This window comes from Chelonoidis abingdonii, chromosome 1 (assembly GCF_003597395.2).
Source record: "Chelonoidis abingdonii isolate Lonesome George chromosome 1, CheloAbing_2.0, whole genome shotgun sequence".
NCBI lineage: Eukaryota > Metazoa > Chordata > Testudines > Testudinidae > Chelonoidis > Chelonoidis abingdonii.
Window position 1 is genome coordinate 141,665,776 of NC_133769.1, and position 24,276 is coordinate 141,690,051.

The window sequence follows — 24,276 nt, forward strand, 5'->3', positions numbered from 1 at the left end:
TTGGAGGATAAGATCAAGGCGGACTCTGGAGAGAAGTTAGTCAGCTGGTGGAACTACAGAAGGGTGTAGAGATTAAGGATAAGACTCGGCTACTGAAAAAATACAAGGGCCTGACTCCATCTGAAGCCCTAGAGACTGCTAAACAAAGGCTCACAGCACTGGCTACCAGGCTAAGGAGATACACTAGAGAAGCAGAGGCCAAAAAAGTAAATGCCCTGTTCTCCCAAGAACCATCCAAGGTGTACTCCCAACTGCAGTGCAACAACACAATAACAGCAGAGCCACCAGCAGCAGAAACTGAACAGTACTGGAAGAAACATATGGAGAAAGAGAAGACTCATCTAACACCAGTGCAAAGTGGCTGCAGGACCTGAGAACAGAGCACAGCAATCTCCCAGAACAGAAACCAGTCACATCACAGTAGAAGACATCCAGCAGCGGGTCAAGAACATGAAGAGCTGGACAGCACCTGGACCAGACATGATCCACACCTACTGGCTAAAGAAACTAACAGCAGTGCATGAACGCCTAGCAGCACAGATGAACCAGCTGCTAGCAGCAGGCTCCCACCCAACTGGCTAACACAAGGAAGGACAGTGCTGATCATGAAAGACCCCTGCAAGGGGACAGAACCAGTCCAACTACCGGCCAATAACCTGCCTCCCCACAACATGGAAAGTCCTATCAGGCATCATAGCTGCCAAGCTACAGGACCAATGGGCCAGTACATGAGCACAGCTCAGAAGGGCATTTGGGAACAACACCAGAGGCTCAAAACACCAGTTGCTCATAGATAGAGCAGTCGCCAAGACTCAAGGTCTAGACAGACCAATCTGAGCACAGCCTGGATTGACTACAGGAAAGCCTACGACTCAATGCCGCACACGTGGATCTGTGAATGTCTGGCGCTATACAAAGTCAACAGGACACTAAGGACCTTCCTCAAGAACTCAATGGGACTATGGAAGACAACACTGGAAGTCAACTCAAGGCAGCTTGCACAAGTGGCATCAAGTGCGGCATATACCAAGGTGATGCACTGTCCCCGCTGCTGTTCTGCATAGGCTTAAACCCCCTCAGCCAGATAATCACAAGGACTGGATACGGGGTACAGGTTCAGGAGTGGAACTACCATCAGCCACCTCCTCTACATGGATGACATCAAGCTGTATGCTAAGAATGAACGAGACATCGACTCGCTAATCCACCTGACGCGTGGATCTACAGTGAGGATATCGGGATGTCATTCGGACTGGAGAAGTGTGGCCGGATGGTAGTGAAGAGAGGGAAGGTAGTCAAGACTGATGGGGTGGAACTACCAGCGGGCCACATAGCAGACATACAGACCAGCTACAAGTACCTTGGCGTCCCACAGTCACATGGAAACCACGATGAGGAGGCAAGGAAGACAGCAACATCCAAGTATCACCAAAGGATAAGACAGGTCCTGAAGAGCCAGCTCAGTGGGAAGAACAAGATCCACGCCATCAACGGATACGCCCTGCCAGTCATCAGATACCCTGCCAGTATAGTGAGCTGGCCAAAGGAGGACATGGAGGCTGCCGATGTGAAAACCCGGAAGCTCCTCACAATGCACGGAGGTTTCCACCCCAAGTCCAACACCCAGAGACTGTATACCAGCCGGAAAGAAGGTGGGCGGGGCTTGGTGAGCGTCAAAGCCACTGTCCTGGATGAAACCCGGAACATCCAGGAGTACATCAGTAAGATGGCCCCCAAAGATGAGCTGCTGAGAGAATGCCTGAGGCAGCAGCAGACATGGGAGGAAGACCAAGCAGAAGAAGTGCCATGGCAAGACAAGACCCTTCATGGGATGTACCATCGACAGATAGCTGAGGTGGCTGACATTGGGAAATCCTACCAGTGGCTGGAAAGGGCTGGACTAAAAGACAGCACTGAGGCACTGATCATAGCAGCACAGGAACAGGCACTGAGCACCAGATCCATTGAAGCAGGGGTCTACCACACTAGAGAGGACCAAGGTGCAGACTGTGCAGAGAGGCCTCAGAGACAGTCCAACACATAGTGGCAGGATGTAAGATGCAGGCAGGAACAGCATACACTGAACGGCACAACCAAGTGGCTGGCATTGTGTACAGGAACATCTGCACAGCGTATGGGCTAGACCCTCCAAGACCAGATGGGAGATTCCACAGAAGGTTGTGGAGAATAGCAGGGCTAAGATTCTGTGGGACTTCCAGATCCAGACGGACAGGCAGGTACTGGCCAATCAACCAGACATTCGTGGTAATAGACAAGGAGCAGAAGACAGCGGTGGTGATAGATATAGCAGTGCCAAGTGACAGCAACATCAGGAAGAAGGAATATGAGAAGCTGGAGAAGTACCAGGGCCTGAAAGAGGAACTAGAGAGGATGTGGAAAGTGAAGGCCAAAGTGGTCCCAGTGGTGGTAGGAGCACTCAGGGCTGTGACTCCTAAGCTGGGTGAGTGGCTCCAACAGATCCAGGAACAACATCAGAGCTCTCTGTCCAGAAGAGTGCAGTGCTAGGAACAGCTAAGATACTGCGCAGAACCCTCAAACTCCCAGGCCTCTGGTAGAGGACCCGAGGTTGAGGAAGATACACATACCACCCATAGGGGTGAGAAGGGAATTTTTTTTTTTAATATATGATCAGCACTGTCTTTCCAGTGTTAGCCAGTTTGGGTGGGAGTCTGCTGCTGGGTTTTTTTTTTATATTGGTGGTAGTAGGGATTGTCATGAGGGCTCTATTGGCATCTTCTAACATACTATCTGATGGTACTTCTCCACTGAGCCCTTGGTAATCGGTCTCGAGGATTGACTGTAGCTAGTTTCTCCATGATCTTATGCCTCATATCAGCTGCTGTGCTCTGCAATGGAGGGGGTGGCAGTGAAGTTTCAGCTTCAGGTGTGGGCCGCACATCCACTTGTTCTTCCAGGTCTTCTTGAGTCTGGGATGTAATGTGGAGTTGGTCTATTTCAAGCTGTGAGAGCAGCTTCCTCTTTACTATGTTGAAGCGTTGGGTAACTAGCTGTTTCTCAGTAAGTGTGGATGTAGGTCTTTTGTCCATCCACAGTCCCCTCATACGTTTCATATATCCCCTCTCATTAGGTCTACTGTTGTAGTAGCATTCCATCAATTCCAGGTTCTCTTGTCTCGTCCATGAATGGTTTGTTCCAGTAATTCCAGTGCATATCGTCATTGTCCTGGTTCCTCAACATCTGGCTGTGACCTTGTTAATCCGGGCGATGTCGCGGCATGACTCTCCTAGTTCGTGTCACTCTCATATTTGAGGTAGGCAGGTGAAGCGTTAGGGGGTCTTTTGCCCAAGGACCCCTACTGGAAAGTTGGGGTACGGGATTTGAACCCCAGTCTCTCGTATCAAAGGCAGTGCTCTTAACCACTACGCTATCCAGTCCACACACACGTATATACATATATACATCATATATAATCACATACATACACACACACTCACTGAGTAAGTGACTGATCCCACCAAGTTCTGTCTTTCAAACACTCAACATCTTTAACTTTACCCACACAAGTAGTCCACTTGTTTCAATGAGACTACTCACATGAGCAAAGATAAGGATTTAGAAATCTTTGCAGGGCATAATATATACATATGCTTCACATGGATAGTTCAAAATATCTGCAACACTGGGCTAAATAAGCAAGGCTATCAAGTATGTTATAAGACTTTCTTTCTCTACTGTACTGAGCACACTGTCAGCCTTGAACAAATAACATGGCCCTGATCCCACAACGCTTACTGCATGGCAGACCTTTGTGCACCTATGGAGCCCCATTATCTTCATTGTGGCTCTACAGTCCACTTGTAGGTTTATGTTGCAGGATCAGGGCCTAAGAATTTTCCTCCAGTCCCTCTCTAAAGAAAAGTCACCAGGTTCAAGTTTGTATTGTTATTAAAAACAAACTGAATGGGAAAATATCTTCAAAATTGTAGAGTGCACATAGTTTTATCAGAGGGGCAGCCGTGTTAGTCTGGATCTGTAAAGCAGCAAAGAGTCCTGTGGCACCTTATAGACTCTAACAGACATATTGGAGCATGAGCTTTCGTGGGTGAATACCCACTTTGTCGGATGCATGTACTTTTGCTATTATTTGCTAAATAAGGAAGTTAATGATTGAAAGGTTAGATAGTAAGCATTTTATTATACCTTTGTTGACCTCCATGGTATGTGACCTGGTTAATATTAAGAGGGCTTTGGGAAACAGAAGGCAGAAGATATTTCCCCTTATGCTCTAAGGTCTAATTAGTTGTTGCTATATATGATAGAACAGGGTCGGCAACCTTTCAGAAGTGGTGTGCGAGTTTTCAAGTATTCACTCTAATTTAAAGTTTCATGTGCCAGTAATACATTTTAACATTTTTAGAAGGTCTCTTTCTATAAGTCTATAATATATAACTAAACTATTGTTGTACGTAAAGTAAATAAGGTTTTTAAAATGTTTAAGAAGATTTATTCAAAATTAAATTAAAATGCAGAGCCCCCTGGACTGCTGTTCTGGACCTGGGTAGTGTGAGTGCCACTGAAAATCAGCTTGTGTGCTGCCTTCGGCAACCGCTCCATAGGTTGCCTACCCCTGTGATAGAAGTTGCTGACTTTTTTAATCTTTGTTTATTATGACTTTTAAATAATTGTCAAGGACATCTAGGGATTAGGACAAGCAGCGTTTTGTCTGTTTTGATAAACTGAAATAAGTAAAAAAATAAAAATAATTATTGTGAGTATGAAACATAGTTTTAGGATCTGAAGCAGCCTAGAAATAGTAGTAATGGCAATTATATCATGCTGCAGTTTCTTCTGTTACTCTGTTTTTATTCTCTCGGAATACTTTGCTTCTCACTGGAAACATTTTTTAAGGAAAGGATACAACAGGATGTCAGGGACAGGACACCCAACCAGTAACAGTGGCTCTGGCCAAAACAAACATTTGAAATGTAAACATTTTTGTACTGAATTTCAGGAGGAAGCTGGGAGAGGTCTGTAATGTGGTTCAGAGAAAGCTGATGTGGCCAAGATTGGAACTGGGGCAAACAAAATTTCAGTTGCCTTGCCCACAGTGGCTAACCATTTATACAAGTCTAGCTATTTAAAAGGAGTGCTCTCACAACTGCTACCAGTTCCATTTTCTGGAGTAGAAAGCACATACAACTTTCATTGACTTCCATTCAAAGTTGCAATGCTCAACACTTCTGAAACGCAGGTCTATTTATTTTAGATGCCTAAATATGGATTTTAAAGCCTAGCTTTAGGCACCCAACTGTGAAAACCTTTATTTTTGTAAAGGTATAGGCAGTACAACACACTCTGGAAATACTATTAATTATTATTAAGCAAGTTCCAGAATGGGCAAGTGAGAGAGGGATCCAGACACTTAAGACTATTTTAGAAGTATGTCGGAGGACAGAGATAAGCTGAAGCAAATTCAACTACAAGATTTGAGATCTGTCAGATAGAGAGAGAAATGGAGGACTTGTGGTAAAATCAAGTTTTATAGGAATTGCTTCTTTTTGAGAAGGGATAGAGAGCAAGAGTACATTCTGCAAGGGTAACTTTGGTGTTCGCTTCAACAGTGCATTGAATTAGATGGCTTACCTCTTTTGATGCCACTGTATGAACTGATTCGGTTGTCTACCAATAAAACCAGGCCACAAAGAGAAGTTGAATAAAGTGACAATGCAGTTTGAAGTCTGTGAAGCTTTACTCCACTTCGGTGATTGCGTTTGTGTTTACAGAAGTCCAGTATATCAGCTCTCAATAATCTCAAATTATGCATAGTTTTCAACTGGGCTCCTGTGTAGAAAGCAAACCCGAAGAGCGCTGAATCCAAACAACTTCAGATATATTACTAAATAACAAACTAGAGTTTTCATTGCTATCAACCCTTTAATGCTCAGATATGCATTGTGTATGTGTGTGACCAAAACTTAGAATGGAGGTACACAACAAATAATCAAATGAGGATAATGAGTGAGGTTCTTTCCTTTAGCATCTATAAAGGTGTCAAGGTTTTATACTACCAATAGTAGCAATTTACAAAACTAAAAGGTCTGATAAGACAATGTGTATGTGATAGAGGAAGGTAAATCTAGGCCTCTAAACAAGTCCCATCCTCCACCATGAGACAGAGGATGAAATATGTAGGTTGTCAGCACATGTCAAATATTAAAAAAATACAATTGCATAAACAAACTAAAACTTCATTTTAAATATTTAATTTTTGGAAATTCTTTTTTTGGAGTTTAATCCAACTTTTAACTTTTGCAATTGACTTCAACAGAAGCTGAATCAGGCTCTAAGTAAAAAAAAAACAAAAAAACATTTGATCTGTATCCTGAAATTTTCCCTAGAAAGAGTTTTTCAGTTAGCTATTTGCAAGGCTATTGTTTAAATACAACAGATCAGGATGCCTTATTCTAAGCATTATTTTAATACTTTGTCACTTATTCTCAGTTCTAAGTATGAACAACATATCATTCTATGTAACTATACTTCAGCTTAATGACTTATTGAGAATTCAGTGCTCAATTATCTATGGGATCATGTTACTATACTTACCCAAATGAATAGTAAAACTTTCTTCTAACTGTCTCTGCTCTTCATAAATTCTTCCATTTCCTTCCACAGATTCTCTCAGCTGACTGGGTTGAACCTTAATTTCCTCACTGAAATCCATTAAAATACATTTAAAAGCTCTAGAAGGTTTATCATTAATGCTCTTCTTTTCCAAGGCAGAAATTTGTTTTGTTTTGTGTTAGGGACATACAAATTTTGCCCAGCTGATCCATGGAAGCCAAAAGTCTGCATAAGATTTGCATGAAGCAGAGCAGATTGCTGCAGCCTTATAATTAAAATACAGCAGTATGACCCAGAGAGATTACAAATCCCAGCTCTATCTTAAATTGAGCAGAAGTCACAGATTCCACTATAAGGAGGGGAGATTTAAGATAAAAAAAAAATATTGGATTTCCCCTCTTAACCTAGCTGTTGTGAGCATCCAGTAGATAATTCTGCAGTTGCTGGATTTTATAAAAATCCATTTGTGGATGTTTTAAAATGGGATATCAAAGGAATGTGAGCTTCAAATTAGACCTACTTTTAAATCATTACAATCTGGTAGGAAAGCCTTTAAACAGTCCTTTAAAAAAGAAAAAAATCCACCGTTTGCTCATAATGAATGATATGAAAGTCTCCATTTCTTTTGTGGAACATTAAGAACACAAGCTCCCCTTGCTGAATTCCCCGGCAGAAGACAAACACTGTTTTCAGAAAACACTGTTGTCAACATGCTTAGCGCAGCTCATGCACAAATAAATAAAGCACGTTTGTTTCTCCAACATTAGAAGAAGACTAAGACATAAATGTCACGAAAAAGGAAAAATAAAAAAGCAATGAGCATCGAGTTGAATAACTGTGTATTATTTTTAAAAACAGAGACTTTTATTCTCTCCATTGTGTAAATAGCATCTTCCAAATCAATTAAAGTTAATCATTAAACACTTTTCAGTCTCCTCTCACAACTGGGTGCAGATGAAACAGTAAGAGATGGCATGCTGTATTAGCACTTCCCAGGTACCACATCTGTTTCTGCAAAATTAAAGCTTTAATTAAAAAAAATGAAGACTCCAACTTTTGTAACTGTTAGCAAAGATCTCAATCCTGTGAACTCTTGTGAGTAGTCCTATTAAACTCAATAGGACTACTCCATCCACAAGCATTTGCAGAACTGGGGCCTAAGTTCGTGTAGCTCCGTTTTTGGGTACCACCTGACTTGACAATTTGTGCATGATTTTCAGATGTGCTAAGGACCTACAGCCCTTGGTACTCTGAAAATCAGAAACAAGGGTCAGAAACTCAACTAGTATATACTGACAACTCTGGAACTACACCAGCTTACACCCAATAAAAGCCATCCATAAATGACTTCAGAATGCATTCTGGAACATTATATTAGAAATATACATTTTAAATAGTAAGGTAAAGTAGGAAGACACAAGACATAATTTAAGCCCATGCAAAGTGTTATACATTTTCTCTCTTCTATAAAAGAACATGTGATGGTTCTATTTTCAGCGGCTCTTAGCCTTTCAATGTATATTTTCAATTTAAATGACTATTAGAGAACAGTTACTAAAAAGCGAGTCCTCCACATTACTGTAGTTGAACAGAAAGAATATTTAAGAACTTTACAGCAGAGCTAAATACCTGATAGAGCTGTTGTTGGGATTTTTTAGATCTTGATGAAGTTTTATCACCCATTCCTGATACTCCTGTTTTTGGATGGCGGTGGACTGTTTTAGTTCACTGGTCCATTTATTCTCCAAAACCTAAAAGTAGACATCATTCCAAGCAATTCATTTTTCTTTCTTAAGACAATTCTTTGCACGATTTATTCCAATTCACTGAACTTAATTTACCTGTTGGGATTCAAAATGCTGAGCAGCCAATGCATTTACATCTTGATCTGTTAGCGACTTTCCTAGTTCTTGCATCACCTTATCCATTTCTGCTCCTTGTCTAAATCAGAAGCCAATCATTTAGACCAATGCATAGTTACATTAAGCAAACTTTCTGGATGTCTCTGCCAATGTTGAAAGCTTAGCTACTTATAGCTGTCAATTACATCATCAACATTTTCATTCTCAAGGTAGGTTTAAATATAAAATTAAGCTTGAAGGCAAAAAATCAGAAATCCGGAGCCAAACCCACCCAATTTATCCACATAAGTAGTACAAGGGACTTCACTGGGAATATCTTTTTATCCAGTGCTAACAAACCATGTACAGGATGGTTTGTTAGCATTAGATAAATGTTACTGGTTCACTCCTTTTAAGAGTGAACTTTTTACACACGGTTGAGGATCAATAACACCAACCATTTTTTAAAAAGCCAATTTCCACATGTGCAGTAGCAACTTTTCAAATCTCAGCATATCAGAAGGCTGTCATTGTTTTGTTTGTTGAACATAGTTTAAATACAGTTTATTTGAATCCTTTTCCCTTTAAAAAATTAAAGCAGATGAAAAAGACGGTTACTCACCTTTGTAACTGTTGTTCTTCGAGATGTGTTGCTCATATCCATTCCAAGTAGGTGTGCGCGCGCCGCGTGCATGTTCGTCGGAAGAATTTTCCCCTAGCAACACCCGGTGGGTCGGCAGGCGCCCCCTGGTGTGGCGCCGTTGCGCGGCACCCTGCAATATACCCTTCCCGACCGCCCGCTCCTCAGTTCCTTCTTGCAGGCTACTCCGACATGAGGGAAGGAGGGCGGGTGTGGAATGGACTTATGAGCAACACATCTCGAAGAACAAAGTTCAAGGTGGAGTAACCGTTTTTTTCTTCGATGCTTGCTCAATATCCATTCCAAAGTAGGTGAATCCCAAGCCCTTTACCTAGGCGGGGCTGGGTCGGAGTTGGCGACTGCCGAATGCAAAACAGCCAAGCCCAGAGCTGCGTTCATCCCTGGATTGTTTGTACCAAGCGTAAATGGGCAGGAGAAGTGTGCATGAGACCACGTAGCTGCATCGGCATATCTCCATGGATCGCACACGAGCTAGAAAGGCAATCGAATGAGCCTGAGCCCTGGTGGAATGTGCATCACTCGGCCTGGAGAGGCGTGAGCTAAAATCATGGCAAACGGCTCGATGCACGCCGTGACCCGGACGTATTCTCTGATGAACGAGAAACGGGTTGAACCTTTCATCCTGTCTTGCCAACGGTCGACAAAAATTGGGGCGTCCTACGGAAAGGTCTTGGTGGCTGTCAATGTAGATGCTAGTGGCTCTACGTAGTCCAGCGAGTGTAATTGCTGCTCTCTACGGATGCGTGAGTTAGGAAAAAAGACCGGGAAGGAATATGTCTTGGTTGAGCGTGAAAGGATGAAACCACCTTGGGAAGAAGGCTGGATGCGGGCCCGCAGCCTGCACTTTGTCCATGTGGAATATCGTCGTAAGGTTGGGCCCCAATAGAGAGCGCGAGCTCCGAAAACTCTCCTAGCAATGTCAATGGCTACAAGGAACGCACCTTCCATGATAATACAGAAGAGAGCAGTTGCCAAGGGTTCGAAACGGAGGGGCCATTTAGTCCTCGAACTCAGACCAATAGAGGCCCAGGAAGGGGTGGGGCAAGCGACCTGGGGAAAAGGCGCTCCAGCCCTTGAGAACCTCGAGACCATCGGGTGAGAGAAAACAGAGGAAGCTCCTTCTCCGGGATGGAACGTCAGAAATGGCACGCCCAGGTGTACCGGCAAAGATGAGAGTGCGAGAGACCCGCTGCTTGAGGTACCTAGAGATATTCTAATATTAACTGGATGGAGCCTGTCAGGTCGCGTGTGCCCCTTGACACCAGAAGCGGGAAACCTCTTCCACATTGGCCATGTAGTAGCTCTAGTGGATGGTTTCCTGCTACCAAGGAAGAACTCGCTTGCAACTGACGGGTGACAGTGCAGCTCCGACAACTCACCACTCAGGAACCACGCCGTCAGGTGGAGGGATCAGTCGGGATGGAGAAGCTGCCTGGTCCTGGGATATTTCAGGCCTGAGAGAGCAGGGAACGGGCTGGCTACTGAGAGTCCAGCAACGTGTGTACCAGTGTTGGTGAGGCCACGCTGGGGCGATCAAATTCATTCGACGCCCTGTCGTGCGAAGCTTCACCAGGACCTTGTGCACTAACGGAAAGGTGAAGCATACAGCAGTGGGTCGACCAAGACATGAGGAAGTGTCCGAGATCGAGCCCGGGGCGAGACCACGAAAGGAGCAGAACCTGGGACACTTCCGGTTGCTGCGGGAGGCGAAAGTCGATGTGGAAGCCCCACTTCGAATAGAAGAATGAGCTACGTCCGGTCGAAGTGACCACTCATCAGGCTAGAAATACCTGCTGAGGGCGGTCCGCTAACGGTCTGGACCCTAGGGAGAAGCCACCAGATCCATGAGTGGGCTATACAGAATTCCCATAACCTGATCGCCTCCTGACAAAGGGAAGAGAGCGGTTCCCTCCTGATTGTTGTATATAGTGCATCGCAGTGTATTGGTCCGTAGCACTAAAACAACAACGGCTTCGCAGGTGGGAAGAAAGCTACAGACAGGCGGACTGCCCGTAGCTCTCGATGTTATATGCCAGTGATAGCTCCTGGGCGGAACCCATAAGGCCTTGTGTCCGACGAGCCCCATGTGGGTCCCCGCCCAGAGATGATGCGTCCGTTTACGGACATAGACGTTGCCTGGGGTAGGAATGGCATGCCCGCACATCACCAGAGGGAGGGTTTTGCCACCAGCGGAGGAGTAGGACGCTGCGCGATATGTGACGACAACGTCCATAGTAATCTCTGCGTGGGACGTAAATCGGAGGACTCAGAATTTGAAGGGGGCGAAGCGGGAGCTTGCATGCTCGGGTGACAAAAGTGCAGGCCGCCATGGTGACCGAGGAAGGCTGAGACAGACCCAGCCGAGTCGGTGGAAAGCTTGTAGGCTCTCTATGCGGGACAGTGCTGGAACGGGCTCAGGGAGCGAGGCTGTTACGAGCGTGGAGTCCAGTAAGCCCAATGAACTATCCTCTGATGGGTATACTGAGGATGACTTGTCGAAATTTGACCATGAGCCCAAACTCTCGAACAGCTCAGATGTTCCGGGCTACCGTGTGCGGCGACTGGGTCCGAGGTGCCCGCGAACAACCAGTCGTCAGGTAAGGGAAACGCATTGGCGACGAGAGGAAAGCGCCACCACTGCCATACATTTTGTGAAACACGTGGGGCTAGGGAAAGACCGAGAGGGAAAGGGTGTTGCTAGGGGAAAATTCTTCTGACGAACGTGCATGCAGCGCGCACACACCTACTTGGAATGGATATGAGCAAGCACTCGAAGAAGAATGTGTTAAATCAAGCAACCTGGATACTAAAAACCTTTTTACAGAAACAGAGCAGGACAAGCTTCTCTCAATTCTGAGTTGGAGGGAGTATCTGTTGTGTTGAAAGTATAGTTTAACTTCTGAACCCAGGGTAGTTTAACTTCAGTCCTGTGAGACTATCAACTGGTAGTGTTTCTGTGATGTGGATACCTAACCACCAGAAACTGGACTGAAACTACAAAATCATTTTATATTGAACAACTTCCAGTGTGAGCTACGTTCAGAGTAAGAAAGATTCAGTATCACATAACCACCAATCATCTGAGCCAGCTCAGCTAAACTCTTCTTTGTCACTTGCCTCATCATTTCTTTTGCAGGCACACTTTTCTCCAAGCAAAGATCAGCTAAACATAGCACAGGACTGGAAGCAATACCTGGCACAAAACATCTATTTAAAACCTAGAGACAGGGTTTTCAAATCAAGTCATGTGTAAATAGACTATATAATGCCTAAATTCAATTGATGTAACTTCAATAGTCCCTTACATATGAAGATTCATGGTCATGTAAAGTACATCACTGCCCCAATATAACGCAGTCATGGGGAGCCAAAAATTCCTACCACGTTATAAGTGAAATGCTGTTATAGTGGGGTAGTGGTGGCAGGGCTGCAACGGTGATTTAAAGAGCCTGGAGCTCTGGCTGTGGGGAGCCCCAGGCCCTTTAAATCGCCAGTGGAGCCCCACTGCCGCAGCCCCAGGGTAGCAGCAGCAGGGCTCCAGCAGTGATTTAAAGGGCCTGGGACTCCCCACAGCAGCCCGTGGCCCTTTAAATCACTAGCCAAGCCCCGGGGTAGCAGTGGCAGGACTCCGGCAATGATTTAAAGAGCTCTGGGCTTTGGCTGCTGCGGGGAGCCCAGGCCCTTTAAATCGCCAGCTCAGACCCACTGACACAGCCCCGGGGTAGTGGCAGCAGGGCTCCAGCAGTGATTTAAAGGGCCCTGGGCTCCCTGCAGCAGTCGGAGCCCTGGATCCTTGAAAGCACCATCGGAGCCCCACTGCTACCATGCTATATGCGAACCCGTGTTATCTCGGGTCGCGTTACAGCACGGTAGCAGTGTACATGAAAATAAATTCCACTGAAGTCAATACACAGTTATGCCATAGCAAAGCTCTGCAAGACAGAATGTGGACCTATTTCCATGTGCTCTTTTTTCTGCTTATACATACATGTGATTCACTGAGAAAATAATTCACTAGTAATCAAAACCTCACACTATACTCATTTTGTAGCAATTTAATGTCTCCATAACTGTCGTGAATAAAGTAACTTCATACTAGGAGAAAAAACTAAATACGTGTGCATGCACTGTATAATGTGGGCATAATATCAGAAGGTAGATGTTTTGAGACATTTACTTTCATTTGCTATTCAACAAGCTATGTAATTGGGACATTTTGGTGTTAATACAATAAAGCCTGACAACTGTCCCTTTTAAACTAATATTTTATATTATTATATGTTTTCTGTATAATAATGTTTCAGCTTAAGCTTTTATTTCTGCTCTAAAGAGGAAAGCATTACATAGGTTTCTAACCATTAGAGGAGTGAAGTTCTGGAACAGCCTTCCAAGGGGAGTAGTGGGGGCAAAAGACATATCTGGCTTTAAGACTAAGCTTGATAAGTTTATGGAAGGGATGGTATGATGGGATAGCTTAATTTTGGCAACTGATCTTTGATTATCAGCAGGTAAATATGCCCAGTGGTCTGCAATGGGATGTTAGATGGGATGGGATCTGAGTTACTGTGGAGAATTCTTTCCTGACCGCTGGCTGATGAGTCTTGCCCACATGCTCAGGGTTTAGCTGATTGCCATATTTGGGGTACGGAAGGAATTTTCCTCCGGGGCAGATTGGCAGGGGCCCTGGAGGCTTTTTGCCTTCCTCTGCAGCGTGGAGCATGGGTCACTTGCTGGTGGATTTTCTGCAGCCTGAGGTTTTCAAACCACAATTTGAAGACTTCAGTAACTCAGACACAGGTTAGGGTTTTGTTATAGAAGTGGATGGGTAGGATTCTGGGCCTGCTTTGTGCAGGAGGTCAGACTAGATGATCATATTGGTCCCTTCTGACCTTAAAGTCTATGAGTCTATGATATACTGTCCCTAGTGGATAAAGAGGCTTTTGCAGCTTTTCAACAGTCTACCAGTTATCTAGAATCCAATGTTCCAATAATATGTATTATAAGTTATAATCATTGGCTTGAGTGGAGGTCTTTTCTCCCTCTTTTGATGTGAGGAAGTTGTTGTTGGTTTGCATTACTTAAGGCACGTTAAAAGGTACTGGAGCTTTTGTATAGGGGCCTTTTTGCATTTTCTAGACTCTAAACAAATAAATGTTGCATTGTCTAGATACTACATTCCTTTTTAAAATACAACAGAAACATAAAGATGGCTATATTGGGTCAGACCAATGGTCTACCTAGCCCAGTATCCCATCTTCTGACAGTAGTCAGTGCCAGACACTTCAGAGGGAATGAACAGAACACAGAACTCTTCTCAGTCTGCTTTGGACTTAATTATCCTGAGCAATTTTGTATTGTCTGCAAACTTTGCCACCTCCCTGTTTATCCCTTTTTCCAGTTCATTTATAAATATGTTGAACAGCACTGGTCTCAATACAGATCCCTGGGGGACACCACTACTATTTACCCGTCTCCACTGTGAAAACTGACCATTTGTTCCTACCCTTTCTTTCCCGTCTTCTAACCAGTTACTGATCCATGAGAGGACTTTCCCTCTTTTTCCATGACTGCTTACTTTGCTTAAGAGCATGAGGGACCTTGTCAAAGGCTTTCTGAAAGTCCAAATATACTACATCCACTGGATCACTCTTGTCCACCTTTGCTGAGCCCCTCAAAGAATTCTAATACATTGGTGAAGCAAGATTACCCTTTACAAAAGCCATGCTGGCTCTTCCCCAACATATCACGTTCATCTGTCTGATAATTCTGTTCTTTACTATATTTTACTTTCAACTAATTTCCCTGGTACTGTAAACTTATGGGCTGTAATTACCAGGATCACCTTTGGAGCCTTTTTAAAAAATTGGTGTCACATCAGCTATCCTCCAGTCGTCTGGTATAGAAGCTGATTTGACAATAGGTTACATACCAGTTAGTAGTTTTGCAATTTCATATTTGAATTCCTTCAGATCTCTTGGATGAATACCATCTGACCCCAGTGATTGACTACTGTTTAATTTATCAATTTGTTCCAAAACCTCCTCTAGTGACACCTCAATCTTGAACAGTTCCTCAGATCTGTCACCTAAAAAGAACGGCTCAGGTGTGGTAATCTCCCTCACATCCTCTGCAGTGAAGACCAATACAAAGAATTCATTTAGCTTTTCTGCAATAGCCTTTTCTTCCTTGAGTGGCCCCATTGATTGTTTGGCAGGCTTCCTAATTCTTACGTACTTAAAAAAATTATATATTCCACAATGTATGTGGAACTTGGACATATTAATGTGATTAAGATTATTTTAGCTTTTACATATTCTAGCTTTTGATTAGACTCCAAGTTGAAACAGTTATTACATGGAGTTACATTTTTGCATTTTATGACCTGTATTCTTTTTAAAGAAGGAAAAAGCTAAAATAAGCCTTATATTGCTAACTGTTCATTTACAGAGTTTGTAACAGAGTCATATAAAAAACATCAAGTTTAATTAGACATTTTAAAAATACCTTTCTCGTAATTTTTTCAGTTCCACGTCTCTCTCACTTATTAACTCTGAGATACTAACAAAATAGTTGTGTTCCAGGTTTAACAGAGTTTCAGAAGCTGGAGAGTGTATCAGATCATGGTACACATCTGCAAAATCTTCATCCCAGCTGGGTTCTTCAGGTCTTGCATGTTCTAATGTTGTCTAGAAAGTAATAAAGTCAAATATTTTAAAGAATGCTATGGAAATTTTTAAACAAGCACACAGAACCAAAGTCACTTAAAATGACAGAGTTAATTTTTGTGCCAATGTACACTGTTCAAAATTTAAAATTTTCCTTTTCTAGTTTGGCTTCTCTCTCCCATCTACTTTTATCTTTGAAATTTGCTCTTTCCCTTCCATTTCCCCATTCCATCTTCTGTTTTCCCTTGATTTCTATCACAACCATTCTCTCCCCCAGCACATTAGGCTGGAAATAACAGAACAGGGGCTGCTCAACCTCCAAATGTGGATGAGCTGATAACCCTACATAACATTCTCTATCTGAAACTGAGTTTGAATAAAAATGGTTTATCATCTCCTACCTGTGTGAATACTTTAAAAAAAAATCAGTTAAATCGTTTCCAATTGGATCTCTTCAACAAAAATCCCTAGTGATCTGTGTTCAAAAGGGGCCAACATATCAGCATCAATAGGAAAAGTGTTAGGCAAAGTACAAGGATAAACTCTGCCCTCTTTACATTTGTTCAACCCCATAGACTTCAATGTGAGTTGCTGACCTTTATTAAAGGGCAGCATTTGACCATGAGGGCTCATTGCTGCAAACTCTTACTGAGTAGGCCTTTCAGTGGATAGTTCCACAGAAATGATTAAGAACTTGCAGAATGAGCCCTCAGATTTTATCTGAATAGCCAAATTATCACCACGTGGGGTGATCAGTAGAACTGAATTTCAGTGTAATTTCTAATGCTGCCTACATACATTTTGAAAGACTACACATGTAGCAAACCACTGGAACTTCATATTTCAGACTTTGCCCTGGTCTACACTACGAGTTTAGGTTAAATTTAGCAGTGTTAGATAGATTTAACCCTGCACCCGTCCACACGACAAAGCCGTTATTTTTTACTTAAAGGGCAGTTAAAATCGATTTCAGTACTCCTCTCCCGATGAGGGGACTAGCGCTGAAATCGACCTTGCCAGGTCCAATTTGGGGTAGCGTGGTCACAGTTCGAAGGTATTGGCCTCCGGGAGCTATCCCACAGTGCTCCATGGTGACCGTTCTGGACAGAGGTCTCAACTCGGATGCACTAGCCACGTAGACAAGAAAAGGCCCGTGAACTTTTGAATCTCATTTCCTGTTTGGCCAGCGTGGTTAGCTGATCAGCGCAGGTGACCATGCAGAGCTCATCAGCAGAGGTGACCATGGAGTCCCAGAATCGCAAAAAAGCTCCAGCACAGACCAAATGGGAGGTACTGGATCTGATCGCTGTAGGGGGGAGACACATCCATGCTATCAGAACTCCATTCTAAAGGACAAAATGCCCAAACATTTCAAAAAATCTCAAAGAGCGTGAAGGACAGAGGCTATAACAGGGACCCACAGCAGTGCCGCGTGAAATTTAAGGAGCTGAGGCAAGCCTACCAAAAACCCAGAGAGACAAACGGCCACTCCAGGTCACAGCCCCAGACATGCCGCTTCCATGATGAGCTGCATGCCATTCTAAGTGATGCAGCCACCACTACCCCACCCCTGTGTTTTGACTCCATCAATGGAGTAGCACGCAACAGGGATGTGGGTTTTGGGGACAAGGAAGATGGGAGGAGGAGGCTGAAGATAGCTCACAGCAAGGAAGTGGAGAAACCATTTTCCCAGACAGCCAGGAACTGTTTCGCACCCTGGACCTGGAGTCAGTACCCCCTAAACCAACCCAAGGCTGCCTCCCAGACCTGCCAGGAGGAGAAGGGATCTCTGGTGAGCGTACCTTTGTAAATATTATACATGGTTTAAAAGCAAGCGTTGTTGAATAATTAATTTGCCCTGACGACTTGGGATGCATTTACGGCCAGTACAGTTACTGGAAAAGTCTGTTAACATGTCTGGTGATGGAGTGGAAATCCTCCAGGGACATTTCCAAAAAGCTCTCCTGGATGTACTCCCAAAGCCTTTGCAAAACGTTTCTGGGGAGGGCATCCTTATTTCATCCTCCATGGTAGGACACTTTACCATGCCAGGCCAGTAGCAGGTAGTCTGGAATCATTGCATAACAAGGCATGGCAGCATATGGTCCCAGTGTTTGCTGGCATTCAAACAGCATCCATTCTTTATCTCTCTGTGTTATCCTCAGGAGAGTGATATCACTCCTAGACACCTGGTTGAAATAGGGTGTTTTTATTAAGGGGACATTCGGAGGTGCCCGTTCCTGCTGGGTTGTTTGCCTATGGCTGAACAGAAATGTTCCCCACTGTTAGCCATGCGGTGGGGGGAGGGGTGACGCGATCATCCCAGAGAATTGGGTATGTGTGTGTGTGGGGGGGGGAGTTAGTTAGGTTTGCGCTGCAACCCTAACCCGTTAACCCGAAAACCACAGCCCCTCCTCCTTTTAAATGGCCAACCTATTTTAAATGGCCAACCCAACGGCTGCTTGGTATGGGAAATAAGGACGCTGCTGTTTGAAACCATTCCCACATGTTATGAAGGTTAAAGAAGCCAAAAGACTGTGTCTTACCATGGCTGCCTGCAAGTCAAATTCTGTTGCCTGGCCCTGCGTGAGTGATCTCTCACACCAAACCGGTATACCCTCAATAAGAGGCAAAATGTGACCTTCTACCGAAAGCACATGTGCTATGTAATGTTAACAGCAAGGTTTACCATGAAAGAGTCTACCCCTTGTTCTCTAAAATATGTCTTTTTAACTACCACTCTCCCTTTTTTTTTCCTTCACCAGCTGCAAATGTTTCAATGCTCACACTATCTTCTCCTTCCTAGGGCTAGAAAAGATTAGAAGGGGGGGAAAAATGCCCTCGCGATGAAATGTTCTCCGAGCTCATGCAGTCCTCGCATACTGAAAGAGCCCAGCAGAATGCATGGAGGCAGACAATGTCAGAGTCCAGGAAAGCACAATATGAACGCGAGGACAGGTGGCGGGCTGAAGATGATAGGTGGTGTCAGCTTGGTGACAGAAGGCAAGAGGCAATGCTGAGGCTACTGGAGGAACAAACTGATATGCTCTGGCATACGGGTGAGGTTCAGGAAAGGCAGCTTGAGCACAGACTGCCACTACAGCCCCCGTGTAACCAACTGCCCTCCCTCTGCAGTTCCACTGACTCCTCACCCAGATGCCCAAGAACGTTGGGGGGGGCCTCCGGGCAGCCAACCACTCCACACCAGAGGACTGCCCAAGCAACAGAAAGCTGGCATTCAATAAGTTTTAAAATGCAGTGTGGCCTTGTCCTTCCCTCCTTCCCCACCCCACCCGGTGCTTCCCTCTTCTCCCACCCCTCCCGGGCTACCCTGGCAGTTATCCCCCTATTTGTGTGACGAATTAATAAAGAACGCATGTATGTTAAGCAACAATGATTTTATTGCCTCTGCAAGCGGTGACTGAAGGGGGGAGGGGAGGGTGGTTAGCTTACAGGGAAGTAGAGTGAACCGAGGGGCGGGGGGGAGGTTTCATCAAAGAGAAACAAACAGAACTTTCACACCATAGACTGGCCAGTCGTGAAACTGGTTTTCAAAGCTTCTCTGATGTGCACCACTCCCTCCTGTACTCTGCTAACTGCTCTGTGTCTGGCTGCGCGTAATCAGCAGCTAGTCGATTTGCCTCAACCTCCCACCTGCCATAAACGTCTCCCCCTTTCTCTCACAGATATTGTGGAGTGCACAGCAAGCAGTAATAACAATGGGACTATTGGTTTCGCTGAGGTCTATCCGAGCCAGTAAACGGCGCCAGCATTCTTTTAAACCTCCAAATGCACATTCTACCACCATTCTGCACTTGCTCAGCCTATAGTTGAACAGCTCCTGACTACTGTCCAGGCTGCCTGTGTACGGCTTCATGAGCCATGGCATTAAGGGGTAAGCTGATCCGCAAGAATAACTATAGGCATTTCAACATCCCCAACAGTTATTTTCTGGTCTGGGAAGAAAGTCCTCTGGTGCAGCTTTTGAAACAGATCAGAGTTCCTGAAGACGTGAGCTTCATGTACCTTTCCCGGCCATCTCAAATTGATGTTGGTGAAACGTCCCTTGTGATCCACCAGTGCACTGAAAAGTACTCCTTTTGGTTTATGTACTCGCTGGCTTGGTGCTCTGGTGCCAAGATAGGGATAAGGGTTCCGTCTATCGCTCCACCACAGTTAGGGAATCCCATTGCAGCAAAGCCATCCGCTATCACCTGCACGTTTTCCAGAGTCACTACCCTTGATATTAACAGCTCTTTGATTGCATTGGCTACTTGGATCACAGCAGTCCCCACAGTAGATTTGCCCACTCCAAATTGATGTCCGATTGACTGGTAGCTGTCTGGCATTGCAAGCTTCCACAGGGCTATCCCCACTCGCTTCTCAACTGTGAGGACTGCTCTCATCTTGGCATTCTTGCACTTCAGGGCAGGGGAAAGCAAGTCACAAAGTTCCATGAAAGTGCCCTTACACATGCGAAAGTTTCGCAGTCACTGGGAATCACCCCAGACATGCAATACTATACAGTCCCACCAGTCTGTGCTTGTTTCCCGGGCTCAGAATCAGCGTTCCACGGCATGAACCTGCCCCATTAACACCATGATGTCCACATTGCCAGTGCCCGTACTTAGTGAGAAGTCTGTGTCCGTGTCCTCATCACTGCGCTGCCGTTGCCCCCTTGCCTGGTTCTGCTGTTGCAGGTTCTGGTTCTGCATATACTGCAGGATAACACGCATGGTGTTTACAGTGCTCATAATTGCGCGGTGATCTGAGCGGGCTCCATGCTTGCCGTGCTATGGCATCTGCGCTGAAAAAAGGTGCGAAATGATTGTCTGCTGTTGCTCTTAGGAGGGAGAGGTGATTGATGACATGGCTCATAGGGTTGTCACACAGAATGGCCTCCTCAAGGATTGAACTCACAACCCTGGGTTTAGCAGGCCAATGCTCAAATCACTGAGCTACCCCTCCCTCCACCATTCATGGAGGGAAGGAGGGGGGAGCAAATGAATACAGATTTGTTTTGTATTCATTTGGTCTCTTTATTGTTTTGATCCCCTCCATCTCTCTTACACATCTTAGACTGGCAGCAGACGGTGCAGTACGATTGCTAGCCATCGTCGTCTCCCATTTATATCCAGATGCCCCCGGCCAACCTCACCAAGGTCGGCTAAAACAGCACCCAGGAGATGACGACAATGGCTACCAATCGTAATGCACTGTCTGCTGCCAAAAGGCAATAAGCTGCTGCTGTGTAGCAATGAAGTACCATGTCTGGCAGCACCCAGGAGACATATGGTGACAGTGAGTTGAGTGGGCTCGATGCTTGTCGTGGTATGTCATCTGCACAGGTAACCCGGGAAAAAAGGTGAGAAACTATTTATTGTCATTGCTTTCATGGGGCGTGGAGGGGGTGGCTGATGACACTTACCCAGAATCACCAGCGACAATGTTTTTTCCCCTTCAGGCATTGGGAGCTCAACCCAGAATTCCAATGAGCGGCGGAGACTGCGGGAACTGTGGGATAGCTACCCACAGTGCAATGCTCGGGAAATTGACACTAGCCTCGGTACTGTGGATGCACTCCGTCGAGTTAATGGTTTTAATGGTCTTAAGTGGGGACACACACAATCGACTGTATAAAATTGATTTCTAAAAACGCGACTTCTATAAGTTCAACTTAATTTCATAGTGTAGACATACCCTCAGTCTCACCTCTGTATAAGCTTTAGCCCAAGCATTTGCCAGCTGGTGCATGTCCACTTCTCCGGATTTCACAGCTTCCAGGGCCGCCTCTGCTTCTTTATCATAATCTTTTATGGATTCTCCTTCAATGAATTGACTAAGAGATTGCTTTAAGTCTATTGCAATAAGAAAAGAATGTGTCATCAACCAGAGTTTACTTAAAATTTCCTTTTATTTTAACTATTCAAACAACTGCATGAACATGTACTTAAAACTACTAAGTTTACTTGACCACACTCCTTCCTCATATATTGATATGCTGTCAAACCATAAAAACAGCTAAATATTATTAAAATTTCCTTTCAAAAAACTTTTAGAAATAATATTTTGCTTAGTCTGTCACAGCACATTAATGCATACGATACTGATCATTTACAAACTCAATTCTCACCATTTTCTATGAAGCATGGTAAATTGTGCAGAAGCATTAGACGTCCATGCAAGTGACTGGCATTCTCTTGCACAGGAAATTTGAGAGGCACTGTAAGCACTAAGTGCTGATTTCCAGCATTGAATTTATATGAAAACTCTCGCTCTCTAGTGCAGGTTTTTCCCTTATTGGCCTTCATCTTCTTTTGTTGATTTTCTGCATAATAAGCAAAACAGCATGTCGTATCTTTTATATATATTCACATATTCCAACTGTTAACAAAAAGAAACACAAAATGTGATTTGGCAATAATTAAAATATTCAGGGAAGGGGACATAATAGCCAATATTTTTTTTTTTAAATATAAGTGCCTACATTTAGGGCAGGTCTACACTATAGCTTAAGCTGATATAACTTGCATTGCTCAGGAGTGTGAAAAAATCCCCTGGTGAGCGATGCAGCTTTTGCTTCTCACCAAGGTGAAGTAATTATGACAAGTGTGTCTTCACTGGATGCGCTACAGCCAATGTAGCGCCATAGTGTAGACCTGCCCTAAGTCTGCTAAAATCACATTTAGGTACTTAAATAAGTTGCTTGATTTTCAGAAGTGCTGAGCACCTGGAAGGTTCCACTAATTTTAGTGACTAAATATGGATTTAGCACCTATTTCTGAAAAATGTGGCTTAGGCCCCCAAATTCAAACATGCTATTGACGTAGTGCAAATTACCATCAGTGGCCTTGCTGAAGTCAAATGCTGTCTCCAAAGAGACCATACTTGTTAATTAGGATTTCACTTCCTCTTAATGCAGATATATTAAAACAGGGAGGGAATATTTTGGGTTAAGTGTATATTTTAGAATAAAAATTATTTTGAGGGGTTTATACAAATGTAATAGAACAATTTTAAAAGACCTAAGTTACAAAACCTAAAATGAATATGTTTTCATGAATTTAAAAACACAACAAATTAGAATACGAAGTGGGTATGCATCCATGAAAGCTTATGCTCCAATACATCTGTTAGTCTTTAAGGTGCCACAGGACTCTTTGTCGCTTTTTACAAGCTCCAGACTAACACAGCTACCCCTCGGACACTTGACAAATTAGAACAGTTGGTTTGTCTTTAAACAATCCCTTGCAAGGTTTGCAACTCAAACCTTATAGCATTGTACTAATCCAAGAGAACAGAAAGTGAAACTGGCTAGTTTATTGTCATATCCAAACTTGTGAAGTGCAAAAAGTAACCAATAATCCTTTCACTTTTTACAACCACAGACATTAATGAAAAAAGAATGCGGGAGGACCATGTCCCCTGTGCTTATGTGAGCAAAGGGGACCTGAGGCAGACAAAACGTCTCTGGCTGCATTAAAAGAGGTTTGTCACCTGGAGGACACCATTCTACTATCAGTGGGAAGCTGCACCCTGGGATTTTTGAGGGTGGGAGAAGGATGAGGTGGTGAAAAGCTCTATTGCACCATTGCACAAACGAAGGAAAAAGTTAATGTCTGAAATTTTACTCTCCTCGGACACACTGTCCCCGGTGGCCTAGGTTAACTCAGACTAATTGATCATAACCATTCTTTCCTGACCTGCAGCGCTAGGAAGGCTGAATGAGAGCCAGGGCTTCTGTCCACACTGGCCAGCACGACACACGCCTTAGAGCCCTGAGCCCGGCGCTGCCCACGCTCGGGAGTGGCTCGCGCGGCACCGAAGCTCGTTCGGGGATGACGCAGCCCCGGCTGCGGACAGAACATCCGCGCGCTCAGGCGCGGAAACACCCAACGGTCCCGCCCTCTCACCCCGCCCGAGGCCTAAGCCAATCGCACCAGTCACCGCGAGGAGAGGAGGGGAGGGGGCCGCGAGCCTGGCCCCCACCGAGAGCCGGGCCGGGCCGGGCCTAGGCCCCCTGCCCTGGCCGCTGGCGCTAGTGACGGGGGGAGGGGGCTGTTCCCTACGGGCGGGGCAGCCCCGCCCTCACCTGAGCCCGGAGGGAGCAGCTGGTCCGGGCTATTGGACAGTGGGGCGGGGTTGCTGCTCCCAACGGTTCCTTCGGATCCGGCGCCGCAGATTCGCCTTCTCCTCCCCGCTCGGGCCCCGCCTCCTTTTTTGTGCCGGTGACGAATGTGCCGGGCCGGCGCTAGCGCGCGCCGCGGCGACAAGGAACGCCGCCCGCCAGGCGGCGGGGAGCCAGCGCCGCCGCACCGCGATGGACGGGCGCGGTCAGAGGGGTCTCCCCCCGAGCGCACGCGGGCCAGGGGCTTCCCGCGCGGCCCGCGACCGTTGACACGGCAGGGCAGCGCGGGACGCAGCTTCCGACCTCTCCGCTGCTGGGGAGGGCTCGTTCTGCCTGACGCAGACCCGCCCCCTGCAGAAGCCCGGCCCCGCGCGG

General features: G+C 45.2%; 1 protein-coding gene across 4 annotated transcripts in view; it reads right to left on the reverse strand.

The window, feature by feature from the left end:
* FERRY3 (FERRY endosomal RAB5 effector complex subunit 3) overlaps positions 1-23,958 on the reverse strand; it is a 41,049-nt gene extending 17,091 nt beyond the window's left edge. The window contains exons 1-8 of one of the 4 annotated variants that reach the window (XM_032775746.2): positions 23,477-23,958; positions 21,907-22,101; positions 21,486-21,631; positions 15,613-15,794; positions 8,448-8,547; positions 8,236-8,357; positions 6,589-6,695; positions 5,626-5,823 (exon numbers count right to left, since the gene is read on the reverse strand). In XM_032775746.2, coding sequence (XP_032631637.1) covers positions 5,626-5,823; positions 6,589-6,695; positions 8,236-8,357; positions 8,448-8,547; positions 15,613-15,794; positions 21,486-21,631; positions 21,907-22,084 — 1,033 coding nt within the window. In that variant the 5' untranslated portion in view covers positions 22,085-22,101; positions 23,477-23,958. Of the gene's footprint in view, positions 1-5,625; positions 5,824-6,588; positions 6,696-8,235; positions 8,358-8,447; positions 8,548-15,612; positions 15,795-21,485; positions 21,632-21,906; positions 22,158-23,476 lie in introns of all 4 variants that reach the window. The other 3 variants (XM_075070774.1, XM_032775748.2, XM_075070781.1) reach the window with 3 other exon arrangements.
* Positions 23,959-24,276: the final 318 nt, after the last annotated feature.